This window comes from Gekko japonicus, unplaced genomic scaffold (assembly GCF_001447785.1).
Source record: "Gekko japonicus isolate JY-2015 unplaced genomic scaffold, Gekko_japonicus_V1.1 scaffold223, whole genome shotgun sequence".
Classification (NCBI taxonomy): Eukaryota; Metazoa; Chordata; class Lepidosauria; order Squamata; family Gekkonidae; genus Gekko; species Gekko japonicus.
The window spans coordinates 613,855-627,771 of record NW_015175977.1 but is presented as its reverse complement, the minus strand read 5'-3'; the positions used below and the strand labels follow the sequence as shown (position 1 = coordinate 627,771).

At 46.8% G+C, this 13,917-nt stretch overlaps 1 protein-coding gene across 1 annotated transcript in view; it reads right to left on the bottom strand.

The window, feature by feature from the left end:
• Window positions 1-9,365: 9,365 nt before the first annotated feature.
• Window positions 9,366-13,917, bottom strand: part of CCDC170 (coiled-coil domain containing 170) — a 94,373-nt gene continuing 89,821 nt past the window's right edge. Inside the window, exon 14 of the mRNA XM_015426160.1 lies at window positions 9,366-9,581. Coding sequence (XP_015281646.1) covers window positions 9,393-9,581 — 189 coding nt within the window. The 3' untranslated portion in view covers window positions 9,366-9,392. The remainder of the gene's footprint in view (window positions 9,582-13,917) is intronic.

Sequence of the window (13,917 nt, the reverse complement as noted above, 5' to 3'; positions counted from 1 at the left end):
CGGTCTGGCAGGTCCTCCATCATCAAGATTTGGTGCACAGGAGCCAGAGCCAGGTCGACGGTGCTGAGTGGGAGGCGGCTAAGAGTGTCTGCGTGTCCCATTAACTTTCCCAGCCAGTATTGCAGGGCATATTGGTAAGCCCCCAGAAATATGGACCAGTGCAGGACCCTGGGTGACAGCATCTGTGGTGTCTTGCAGTTAAGGGCGAGGAGACCAAGCAGGGGCTTGTGATTGGTTGCAATGGTGAAGGGGCAGCCATAAAGGTAATTGTGGAACTTTTTCACTCCTGCCACGATTGCAAGGGCCTCTTTGTCTATCTGGGGGTAGCTCCGCTCGGCTGATAACAGGGTCCTGGAGTAGTAGGCCACCGGCACCTCTCTCCTGTCCGGCAGCCAATGGCCCAGGACTGCACCAACACCATAGGGAGAAGCGTCACATGCCAAGATGACTGGCAGCATCTCGTCAAAGTGGGTGAGGATGTCGTTCGAGGCAAGTAGCTCCTTCAGGCCCAGAAAGCAGCTGCCTGCCACTGGCACCACACCCACGGGGCCTTTTTGTCAAGCAGGTGGTTGAGTGGCTCCGCGAGTACAGCTTTATGGGGCAGAAAGGAGTGGTAAAAGTTCAGAAGCTCCAAGAAAGCTTGCAACTCAGCCTTGGATGTGGGGGCGGGTACATTTGTGATGGCGCAAACCTTGTCGGGGGCCAGATGGATGCCGTCAGTGTCCACAGAGAGCCCCAAGGGTGCAAACCTTGACAGTCCAAGCAAGCTGGTGAGCCACCTTTCCACCACCACCAAGTCCAAAATTCCCTCAAACTGCCTGTATTTCACGTGAAATTTGCCCCACCCCTTAATGGCCACCTTGTTCTTTTGAAAGTCCCAGAGGGTGAAGCCAGTGGGTCTAAAGTGGGGACCCCCCTGTGGACAGAGCCTCCAGAGAGTCTCTTCTGAGATGATGGAGATGGAGGACCCCCTGTCTAGTTCCATCCTGCAAGGCACACCCTCTATAAGCACAGTCACTTTAATTTTATCAAGGGTGTCCCGGGGCAAATTCAATACCTGATGTTGGTGGACGGCAGTGGTATAGAATCAGAGTTGGAAGGGGCTATACAGACCATCTGATCCAACCCCCTGCCCAATGCAGGACCAGCCTAAAGCATCTCTGACAAATATTTGTCCAGCCTCTTCTTGAAAGCTGTCAGTGAAGGGGAGCTAACCACCTCTCTAGGCAGCTGATTCCACCTTTGAACTACTCTGACCGTGAAAAAGTTTTTCCTAATATCCAGCCGATACCTTTCTGCATGTAATTTAAACCCATTGTTTCAGATCCTGTCCTCTGCTGCCAACTGGAACAGCTCCTTGCCCTCCTCCAAATGACAGCCTTTCAAATATTTAAAGAGAGCAATCATGTCCCCCCTCAATCTTCTCTTCCCAAACTAAACATTCCCAGGACCCTTAGCCTTTCCCTGTAGGGCTCAGTCTCCAGACCCCAGATCATCCTCGTCGCTCTCTTCTGCACCCTCTCGATTTTGCCCACATCCTTTTTGAAGTGAGGCCTCCAGAACTGCACACAGCACTCAAGGTGTGGCCTGACCAAGGCAGTATATAGAAGGGCTATGACCTCCTGCGATTTCGATGCTATGGCCGTTTTAATACAACCCAAGACTGAACTTGCCTTTTTTGCGACCGCATCACACTGACTGCTCATATTTAGTTTACAGTCCACTCTTACCCTAAGATCTCTTTTGCATACACTACTCCCCAGAAACGTATCCCCCATCCAGTATTTTCGCTTGACATTTTTGTGGCCCAGATGTAATACTGTGCATTTATCTTTGTTGAATTCAGGGGTCATTTCGTAGAAAAAGAGCTAGGGGAACTCATTAGCATAACTCATTAGCATATGCCACACCCCCTGACATCACCGGAAGTGTGTCATAAGGCCACACCACCTGACATCACCGGAAATGTGTCATAAGGTCACACACCCCGCCCCCAACGGTCCCGGCCGCCACCGCCGGCCTTGCAGCTCCACTGCCGAGCCCCATGAGGGGCCCGGCGGTGGACCTGCAAGGTCGGTGGGAGTGCAAGGAAGCCCTGCGAAGGCCCTCCCTGGCCCCAGGCAGGCAGAAGTGGGGAGAGGCAGGGAGGAAGCAACTTACCCTCCCTCTTCTCCTGCCTCCTCCTGGCTGAATGAGGGCCGGAAGCGGGGCGGCCGGAAGCGGGGGGCGGGGCTTTGTCATGTGCCCCGCCCCCATACCTCATCCGGGGGAACTGCGTTCCTCCGCGTTCCCCCCCCGAAATGACCTCTGGTTGAATTGCATCCTGTTTGCATCTGCCCACTTCTCCAGAGTATTCAGGACTTGTTGGATTTTAACTCTATCTTCTTGGGTGTTTGCTACTCCTCCCAATTTGGTATCATCAGCAAATTTAATGAGTAGCCCTTCTACCCCTTCATCCAGATCATTGATAAAAATGTTGAAAAGTACTGGGCCTAAAACTGAGCCCTGCAGCACCCCGCTGGACACCTCCCTCCAATCTGATGAAATGCCATTGACCACCACTCTTTGGGTGCGGTCCTCTAACCAGTTCCCTATCCACCAAAGTGTCCTATAAGTTCAGTCCACAGTCTTCCAGTTTGCCCATCAGAATATCATGGGAATATCATGGGAAATCCAGGTAAATCACATCAGCAGAATTCCCACGATCCAGTAAGCTCGTCATACGATCAAAGAAGGAAACCAGGTTGGTCTGACAAGAGCCTGAGGCAAGAGACAGTGCAAAAAGTCCTTCACAACCAAAAAAGAATTGGGTTTTTGGTTCATTTATGGTGAATGCTGTCCAGCCTTTCTTTGGGCACATCATGCCTGTGTCACTGCTTTCTTTATTATGGCGTGGATCTGCTTATTCTCACTCCTGCTGACAACTTTGGTAGTTCTGATTAGCTTCTTTCCTGCATTGTAGCAGTAGCCTCAGATTTTTCTGAATGGAAAGTGCCATTTGTCCACTACCAGATCTTATATTTCTAAGTGGAAAAGAGTCTCTACTGAGGCTGTAACAGGGTTTGGAGCCTGCTTCTTGTGCTGTTGTTTATGTTTTGGCCACTGGTTGGGACTCAGACTCTCTAAACTTTCTTTTCTTATTTAGTGTCTAAAGATATTACAAACAGAGGTATAACCTTGTAGATTTTTTGCACTTCCCTAGTGCTTCATTTATAATGCTGTTGTTTTGTGGGTTCTAACCTATGCCTTCTCCATTCATGAAGTTTCACAAGATTAAGATGCTTGATAACCTGGCCAGGTTTCCTTGCCAGGGATTGTCTCTCAGTCTTCATGACTCACAATCCTATCCTTCCCTTGTTTCTGATGCCAACTATCTGTGCACGCCTTACATTCCTTGCATGTGACTTTTTCTTGGGTTATGGTCTGCTAGGAACCCAACACTACTCTGTATTGGTCCCTCAGGCTTCAAGGACTGGTTAACATCCTCACACAACCCATTTTTGTGGGTTAGTACAGGATATCACACTCTGTCTTGAGTGCATGGCTGTTCAATGGCATATTACATATCATGGCTTTCTCCAACAAAGTGCTGTTTATTTTTGCCATGTTCCTGCATATATTTCAGTTGGGACACTTGTAGAGAGCTTTCTGGGTAAATGTCAACATGGGACAGTAAACAATTGTTGGAAAGGTGACCTCCACAATCTCTTCTTTTGAGAGCTTTATACCCACCTCCTTCACTCAGTGAGCTTGCTACTCTTCCAATTTGGGACTGCCCAGGGTTGCACTTACCTGTAACTGTTGTTCATCAAGTGGTCTTCTGAGCAGGCACACATCCCTCCATCCTTCCATGCTGTGAACTCTCTGGAACCTTAGTTTCTTGGGGTCTTTGCTGATGGCATGAATAGAATTGAGGGAGTAATACCCCTGGTCATGTGATCACTTTGGCAGGAAAGTGCCAGAGGGAGGAGGGGTGCTCCTTGAGCAACAGAAAGCTTTGGACATCTTTCCCACCACTGGCCTGCACACACACACTGTGTGCCTGCACAGAAGACTACTAGATGACCAAGAGTTACAGATAAGTGCAACCCTGTTTTATACAGGGAAATATGACTGATCAAATCAACAAAAAAGGGGACCTCCCTTTCCTTCTCATGAGAACCAAATATGTTCCATAAAACCCTGAACTAGCAGATTAGGAGGCAGGGTTCCCCAAATTGTTCCCCTCCTGATTAATGCTCCCTCTAAACTGTGGAATCTTGTGAGCAAAAATTCTACTTTGTGAGCTACAGCCATTAAAGTTGTGAGCAAGCAATTTGGCTACTGCATACATTAGTTTGCTTTGGAGCCATCCTTCCTGAGCGGAGACAAAACTGTGTGAACTGGAGGTTAAAAAACTGTGAGCTAGCTCACCCTAACTCAGCTTACAGGGAACACTGTTCCTGATATTCTTTCGGGGTAACCATCTTGTTCTTCCTAATAATAATGGCTTGCTTCCATTATGTTCATAAAAGTAGCACAATAGTGCCACCAACAGACAAGGTTGGGATTTTTACTTGGTAACCCCAGATAAGCAGAAAGTAGGACTGTAAAATTAACAAAATAAGAGAGAAGGAAATTCTAAAAAACAACCTGATGGGGACTGCCTATGCCACAGAAAACCAAGAATGCTGAAGGCAGTTGAAAGTCAGAATGAAATAAGGTGGGACGATAAATCAGCCTACTCAACTCCATGGAAGGGAAGATTTTGGAGTCTGTGTGGGGAGAATTTCCGAACTAATTCCACCTTGCGGTTTCTTTCAGGCCCCAGCTTGTTGTAGTCATTGGCTTTTATCCTAAGGTTCCATTCCAACAGCACAGCAGCAGAGTCTCTGATGGAACAGCTTTTCTGTCTGCAAAGATGGGAATGGACATTTTTGCTGATTCAACCTTCTGCTGCAGATTCCCAACTTGCAACCAGGGCTGGTATCAGCATACCCTGAGCTGGGGCAGCTGCCAGGCCCCTGGGCTTCTGTAACCCCACCCACTCATTTGCTAGTGCTCCATCACCCATGCTCCCAGGTGCTCTCATTACTAGTGCCATTGGGGAAGGGGGCTACAGGCAGTGCAGGTGGCTGTGAGCATTGGTGGTGGGAAGGCTAACAAGTGGGCAGGGGAAAGACACAAAGACACGTGGAAGGATGGGTGGGAAATGTAGTGTATTCAAAGCTGCCTTGAATGCATGATATGTTGTGAAACATCTAATTGAAGTATAACGTAAAGCTTCGTCCTGGGCTAGGATCCAAATCCATCCAATCGTGTTACTAGCCCAGGAAGCACCTAACCAATCACTTTCAAGCAAGCTCCCTGAGCGGGAACATCCGTGATTGGTCCTTATGTGAACAACCTTATTGGTTGGTATTTGTACAGTGGGTGTGGCTACATTAGCCGGGAATGTTTAAAAGCAGGACAGCTGCAATGTAAAGGCTGTTCTGGCTATCAGATGTTGATCCGTGTTGGAGTTGTGTTCGAGTTGAAGAATAAAGTTGTGTTCTTGCTGAATCACTCTCCGACTGCTTTGTTAAGAGAGCGACTTAACAGGAAAGATGGAGGGTGTGAGAAGAGGGCTTGAGGAGTGAGAAGAGAGGAAGGTAGGGAGCACTTAGGAACTCTGTACCCAGCCCCCCCCCCCAAAGGAACCTGGAACTGGCTTTGCTTCCAACCCACACTGTTCCTTTGGGTCCACTGTTCTACAGGAGCACAATTTGGGGAGCACAGCAGGTTGCGGGTGGTGGTGGGGAGAAAGTTGCCTTCCACTGATGGCACTCCACTGTTAAGGATCCAAGCCATTGTTCTGTTTGTTCATAAACAATAAACTGGATCCAAATGTACCCTTGCACAATCTCAATTTCTGCAAGCTTCCCCCTTGAGCCGCGGCCACCTTCCCTTTTCTTTTCAATAAAGTGTTTTCATTAAAGACAGCTGAAATGTGCCCTGTTTGAATACAAAAAGGATGAAATACAAATGGTGATTCCTCTGTATCCTTTTTTAGAACTGATTAACGTGTCTACTTGCAGACTAATTTTAACCTTTGTTTTGCAAAGCTAGTGTACTGACACCTAATCTGTGATAGCAATATTAGCAGTAACCAGTGAAATCAGTGGGCTTAAAAGGGTGTAAATCTGTTTAGAATGGCAATGTAAGTTTCCTATATCAAGCCAAAACTAACGTTTTTAATTTGCTTTAAAATATCTGCAGGACACAGGGGATCTTCTCTTAAGATAAGGGATGTGACTAGGAGTGTGGGACTATGAAAGCCTGGCTCCATCAAGGATATTTCTCTGAATTTCAGCTCTCTCTCTTTTTTTAGAGCAGCCCTATAACTTTTTAACATTCAGAGGTGTAAGACAGAAATGAACAGGCAATATTTTACTGAGTTTCTCAGTAAGAAGTAAACTTGCTCCCGGCATTCCAGCAAAGGTACAAAAAATGGATGACCAGCACTTTGTAATTTTTTTTAAATTGTAAACTTTAGATGAACATCTAATTGCATTAACTAAAAGTCATATTTCATACAACTTGCAATGTTTTTCCAGAATACCCACAGGGCTCACCATCACAATAAATATCCTTGAGAAAAGACATCTGGATCATATGTGAGAACTGTATAACAACTCTGCCATGATTGCACTGAACAGATTGTCCATGGAGACTCTTATTAGGAAGCAAGGTTCTGTCACCCCTGGACTAATATGGAAGAGTATGAAGTCAAAACCAAGTGGGGGGGAAAACTGCAGAATTATACAGTAAAACCCAGGGCCAGATTTACATATAGGTAAAATAAACCTCCTTACCAACATCTTTGAAGGATATTTACTTACCTTACTTGCTTGTTCTGCAAAGCAGAGCCAGTCTAGAACTTACATAGATTTTTAATGGCTCTTCAAAAGTACCCACCAGCTCAACAGGGTGGAGCACCCGTATACTAAATGTTTGAGGCAATAGGCAAAAGAGCAGGTCCCTCATAGACCCCACAGTGAAGGTTCTGGGGCTGAAAAAGATTCTCCCAGCACCACACTTTGACCCTCATCATTTCCCTTGGGACAAGCTTTATACAAAACTGTTAATAAAGCGGAGTTCATTCCAAACTGAAGCTGAAATCTTTACCTATATACTATTAGCCACCTGTGGCCCCCATCTATGGATAGTTAAATCCACAGATTGGGGCCACACAGAGCCTAAACAGATCTTTCTTCGAATGTGGGACACTCCCCAATTTTTCAGAAAAATTTGAAAAAAAAATTAAAAAATACACAGGGTGGTGAAATGCTCCCCAAATCCATATGCGTTATCAACACAAGTGCAGGAAATGCTTTCATCCAATCACAATGGAGCCACTCCAGACCAACCCAGCAGCAAATGCCAGCAGCCATACGAGGCCTGGCCTCAGCATCCAACGACACTCAGCCACAGCAGTGGAGGGTGCAGAGGCAGCCACAGCAGCCCAGCTGTAGCAAGAGAAGGCACTGGCAGCCACACCAGGGCTGGTCATGTTGGTGGAGGATGCTGGCAGCCATGCTGCACTCTGCAGCAGAGAAGGATGTTGGCAGTCGCACTAGCGGGGAAGGAGACTGCCAGCTGTGCCAGGGCCGGCAGCAGCAGAGGATGCTGGGCTGATTAACAGACAGTAAAGCCTGGAGCCACACCAGGCTTTGTGCTGGGGGGCCCGGTGGAATATGGGATTTCCCTGAGTCTCCTGCCCCCCCAAGCCATAAGGTATAGGGAGTCAGCAGTGATGGGGACAGGGATTTCTCCACCTCATGAGTATTGTGGGTCCCCACTTAAATCAATATATTTACCAGCATGGCCTGATCTGTGGATACTTCTCTCCAGAGACTGGAGCGATGAACAGATAAACCGGATCTGTCTACAGACCCGAAAAACACCCCTGGTTTCCAGAAAAATCTGAAATAAAACAGAAAAATACTGCAGGGTTAACCCCCCCCCCAACTAATAGAAGCAGTATCTATAGGTTTAAGAAATAAATGACCTCAATGGATGTTGCTAAACAACCCCAACAATATTGCTAGCCTATAAACCTTGGTTTCTGTCAGCACAAGGCACGGGAAGTGGGGCAGAGCCCTTTCTGGGGCTGTTCTGGCCTTTGAGAAAGAACTAATTGGGGCCAGGCCTGGCAGCAACCACAAGGCAATTACTACCATGCAACTTACTTGACCCACCCAGGCCAGGCTGCTTGCTACTGTCCAACAGCAAGCATGCCACAAAGGTGGTTTCAGACTAAGATCTGGGAGTCCCAAATTAAAATCCCATTCTGCTGTGGAAGCTCACTGGGTGACCTTGGGCCAGTCACACACACTCAGACTAACCTACCTCACATGGTTGTTGTGAGGATAGGTTAAGAGGAGTAAAAATCTACTGCTGAGTGCTGATCCCCAAAGACATTATATATAAAATGGCAAAACAGAGTAAGTCATAAAAACTAATTGTAGATTATGTGTATGCATACCTTATTTTTCTATGAGACCTCCACATGAAACAAAAGGAAGTCTTTGAAATAAAAAAAATCCTGTATAGCTTGGTAATAATATTCTCTACTTGGAGATCATGGTGTCACTCAGACAACATGCTGAACTGTGGTTTATATTTTATTACAGTCTGAATGCTGGGTGACTCCAATTTGGTAAAAGGTCCATGAACAGAGATCTTAAACTAGAGTTACACATCATCTTCTGAATCCTGGCTTGTAATAACTCTGGTTAGTCATTATGTCTGAATGAAAGAAACTTGGCTTAATCCCAATTTGGTCAATAGCACCACCCTCTGGGCACAGAGTCATGACTGGAGAGTGACCAAAAACCCACAAAACCTTGCAGTAGTCCATTTTTTAATGTTTATTAAGGTCAAGTATAACTTATAACATGTACAATAACTGCAAAACAGTATACAAAAATCCCGAGAGTCCAAAATTACAAACCAGCCAGTTAATCACTCACTGTCAGCTGACAACCAGGATTTCCAGGTAGACTCTGTTTAGTTTCAATTGGCTCTACAGAAACCATGGTTAGTTCAACAAACATGGTTAATCATAATGACAACAGCGCCTGAGTGTGCTATTTGTGTTACTACATGGCATTTAACACACAAAAAAAATTAACACAAAAAATTCTCATTAATCTGGGTGCCCAGCTCATAATTTTTTCAATTCTTACAATATATTGTTTATTAGGATGTTTCACTTAAGTAAAAGTCATATTTGGCACTTCTTTTAAGCTGTCTTATTGAAGGCACTATCGATCTTAGTTAAATTGCTCTGCATCACATTCTTTAAACCACCAGTTATACTGGCAAAGAGAAAAGGAGCTGAGGAGAGGGTTTCCAGTGTCTTCAAGTATTTAGTGGGGAAATTGCAATGATCCATCATGCCTCACAGCCATGTCTTTGAGGCACACACAGGGAACAAAGTGATGCTGATGAGAATGGATCAGTCCCTCTAAGCGAGTAATTATTTCGTAGTCAGGAAGAGCAACAGTAGCAATATTGAGGCCCAACATTTGAGAGACCACTTCTCTGAAGTCTGACAGCTGTAACAGAAAAGCAGGAAGGGGAAAAAAAGACACTTTCATAAATTGAGCATATACTCATTTAGATGCACATCAGCCTTTGCAAAGTGCTGAGAAAACTACAACTGGTACCAAATATGGCACCCAGACTATTAACTGTGCGATTCTCAAGGGTTAATGTAATTATTAGCTGGCCTGCTCTGGCTTGCAGGTGTTCATAACTGGGCCTTCCTGCTAACTGTATCCTTATCTCGTTCAAGGCCAGACTCAAGAATGTGCTAATTGGTTAATCATGAGAACCTGTGTTCAGCTGTGCAACTGGATGGGAGGGGGAAGCAGGAGTGGATGTCATCTTTTGGAGAGTTCCATCAAACGAGCTCCCTGATTGGGTTTGGGAAACCACCTGGTGCCAGATGGCAAAAGACTATAATTAGGCCATAGGCCAGAGGGAAGCCATGCTAACTTTATTATTTTGCCATGCTCTTGCTATATTATGCTACATTGCAATGGACACTGCATAGAGAATGCTTAAGCCTCTAGCTTGAACTCTTGTATTCTAAGGTGTGCCATCTAATACCAGGTATTGAATGTATTAGATAGAAATCTAGCTTTGTTATTTTCCTCACTACTAAGCAGTGGAGATTGTGCCGCATAGTAATATTTTGTCTTTTTAAAAGTCTATTCAACAAACCTTTATACATTTTAAAAAGGTCTGCTTTATTTATGTGCATTTAACCTCAAGGACTCACAGGGCTGGGTGCTGCTCACTTGCAAAAGGAGTGGTGACCAAGAGAGACCCAGGCTTGGGTTCATGACAAACTGGGAACTGTTTTTCTGATCATGATGTGTATTGTAGCATTTTCCTCTGTGTCTTCCAGCTGGTTTTTGAGTCCAATTCAAAGTGCTGCTTCTGACCTTTAACCACCTACACGCAGGGCCAGCTCACCCGCTTGGCAAATTAGGCATTCGCCTAGAGTGTGGACCGGCACTTAGGGGCACCAAACAGGACCCGGCCTCACCCACTCGCCCGTCGGGCAGCCTGCTCAGATTCGCATTTGTTTGCATTCAAAAAAAGCCTCCCCCCAATGCCTCCACGCTCGGCCAAGGAGGACTAGCAACAGCCACACGCGGCCGCGAGGGGGCCAGGCGGGAGGAGCGAAGCTTCCCAGGCACCCACTTTGGGCCGAGCCAGCCAACCAATGGTGAGCGCCGGGCAGGCATGCAGAGGAGGAGGTGGCCAATCCGCCCGGGGCCGCAGAGCGCAACTGAAATTGGTGCCGCCGCTGAGTCTGTTTGGGGTTCAGAGAGTGGCCCAGAAAAAGCAGCGTGGCCGGGGGGAAGGGGAGGAATGGCAGTGGCTTTGCCGCTGCCCACCCAGCTGGAGAGGAGAAGCCCGTCAGGGGAGGGAAGTAGCCAGCACTGCCCAGTTTCTGCGTCACATGGCCTGTTTGAATGCAGACGCGGCTGCGGAGCCCAGGTGGGGGTGGAACGACTCCTCACTCCGAGTCACGGTGCTGCCCCCCCCACCTGGGGAGCCGAGAACAAGCACCTGCTGTTCTCGAGGGGACAGATTGGTGCTTGCCAGTGGGCCAGATCACCGAGGGTGCACGTGGTGGCAGCGGGGGGGGGGAGAGGTGGCAGCGGCAAAAGGGAGGTCTCCAGGCCACACTGGGAGGTTGGCACCCGCGCCCTGCCTAGGGCGCAGAAACACCTCAGGCCGGCCCTGCCTACACGATTTGGGGCCTGATTCTAAACCAGGCTACACTTTGGATAATGTGTTTACTGGAACATGCCTGACAATTATCCAGCAGTTCCCTACAATATAAAGTGTATCCTCATGGTTCCTGAACGTGGCTAAGCTGCACCCAGTCAATTTTAAATGAACTGATGTCAGGAACCTGAACTTTATTTTCTGATATTGATACTGATATATATTAAGGCCATTTCAAAATGTCACATATTATTCTTAAATGTCAGGAGTCTTTTCATAAAGCCAATCAGTCTCATATAAGGTCCTCCTGTCTAGGTAATTTATTAACATAATGATTTCCTTAGTGCTTTACTCATTGTATTCCCAGCCCAGCAGCGCCACTACAGTACCCTAGTTGTCACGGAGGGAAGGGATCTTTTTTTGCATGGAGACAGTGGTGCTCATGTTTTCTTTCTCCTTTTGTAAAGTCAAGGGAGGTATGCACTGCTGCACTGATGAAGGTAACAGACTTCAAAGAATTAATATTTAACAAACAGTTTAAACCTAGAAATTTCACAAAAAGATGCAACATTGCCATTGGAAGAAGAACCATCCTTGCTTGTGTTTGTTTCCCTTATTGTTTAAAGATATATAAAGGCTATACATGTACTCCATGGTTAAGTAATTTAAGAGATTTAAAAAGAATTAACTTAGCAAACGGCTGTGAAGAAATGCATTTTTTCTTTGGAGGTTTGAAATCAGCAAAACCTTCACTCTGAGTTTTAAAATCCCTCCTCCGGGACAGAGAACAGGCAGGAAGGGAGGAAATCAGTTCAGTTGCTTTCCAGAATTACCTCAGCCCACCTTCATACAAATGCTAATAGGTCTAGACAAGGGGATGGTCAGGGTCCGTCCCCCCCCCCAAGCTGGGAACTGAGATTTGCAGGAATTAAATACTAAAGAGACATTAGGAAGGAAATTTCTGGAAACTTCAAGAAAAGCTTCTCTGACCTGGCCTAACTGGGTCAGTGGGAGGGGAAAGGGAGATGATAAAAATTCCTTGCAGCAAGGAAAGGATCTTTCTTGTGCTGGGTCCTTCAGAGCAGACAGAACTCTTAACCGAGGTCTGGAGGAGGCAGCCATTTAACCATATGCTGTCCTGGAGAGCTGGAAAAAGCCTCAAGGTAATGGTAACTCTATAGAGATCTGCAATTTCCTGAGCTAAGGAGCCTGTCCTATATTTTAACATCTGATAGGGCATGTATAGAGAGAGGGACAGAGGATTCACATTTTACCTATTTCTTCTGAATTCCTTGCTCAATCTTTTCTTTTAAATAAATACTTTATAATTTTTGATGCTGGTAGTGGTCCTCTGTACTACATAGACCACCAGCTTGGGCATGCACTTTTAAAAGGTGTGCCAGGGGGGAGGCAAGCAGTTGGCAAGTGGCCATTCCTCCAAGGGCATATGAGGCAGTAAACTTCCCCCCATGGTGACCAGGTGCTGGGCAACAGGAGACACAGAGGCAAGGCCTCAGAACTTGGAAGGGAAGCTGAGAGTCCTGACCCTCCCAGCGGGCAATTCCTTACAAAGGTCAGGTGGTGGTGGCAGGTTACCTAGGAGAGAGGGCAAGGTGGAATAGAGCCTGCAGAGTGAAGTGGGCCTATTCCATCACAGAGGCCATGGAGGGAAGTTCTGTAGCTCATCATCAGTGCAATCCCAGACACTATCCAATAGGTATCTGCAACACTCATGCAACTACAGTCTTCAAAACATTTGCAATTGCCAAGTGGACTGGGAAGTTAAAATGGTTTAAGAGCAAGCCAGGATGAGTGGTCCCTGTGGAACTACAAGCCAACACTACAGGAGGCACTTAGCTCAGACCTGGCTATGGTACAAGATAAGGAGACCCAGCTGAGCTCTGAGCAGGAGCAGGAGAGAGAGCTGCTAGAGGGGTGAGTGGTTTTTTTTTTACTTGCTTTCAGCTGAGAGGATTCAGCTGAGGCTATTGTGTGGGAAAACTGTGTTTAGCAGTGTGTGGAAGCACTTAGAGTGCTTGCAAAGTCCTGGCTGATTGAGAGAGGAAGGGGCATTGTTTGACTGGGATTGACTGTAATTGAGAGGAAGTGGAAGGGGCATTGTTTTGCCTGTGATTGAGTGCCTGGGTGAATTTGAATAGCTGCTGCCTGACCTCTGCTGGGGGAGGCCTCTATTTAAGGAAGCACCTTGCCAGAGGCAGAGGAGACCCAGCTGAGCTCTGAGCAGGAGAGAGAGCTGCTAGAGGGGTGAGTGGTTTTTTTTACTTGCTTTCAGCTGAGAGGATTCAGCTGAGGCTATTGTGTGGGAAAACTGTGTTTAGCAGTGTGTGGAAGCACTTAGAGTGGTTGCAAAGTCCTGGCTGATTGAGAGAGGAAGGGGCATTGTTTGACTGGGATTGACTGTAATTGAGAGGAAGTGGAAGGGGCATTGTTTTGCCTGTGATTGAGTGCCTGGGTGAATTTGAATAGCTGCTGCCTGACCTCTGCTGGGGGAGGCCTCTATTTAAGGAAGCACCTTGCCAGAGGCAGAGGAGACCCAGCTGAGCTCTGAGCAGGAGCAGGAGAGAGAGCTGCTAGAGGGGTGAGTGTTTTTTTTTACTTGCTTTCAGCTGAGAGGATTCAGCTGAG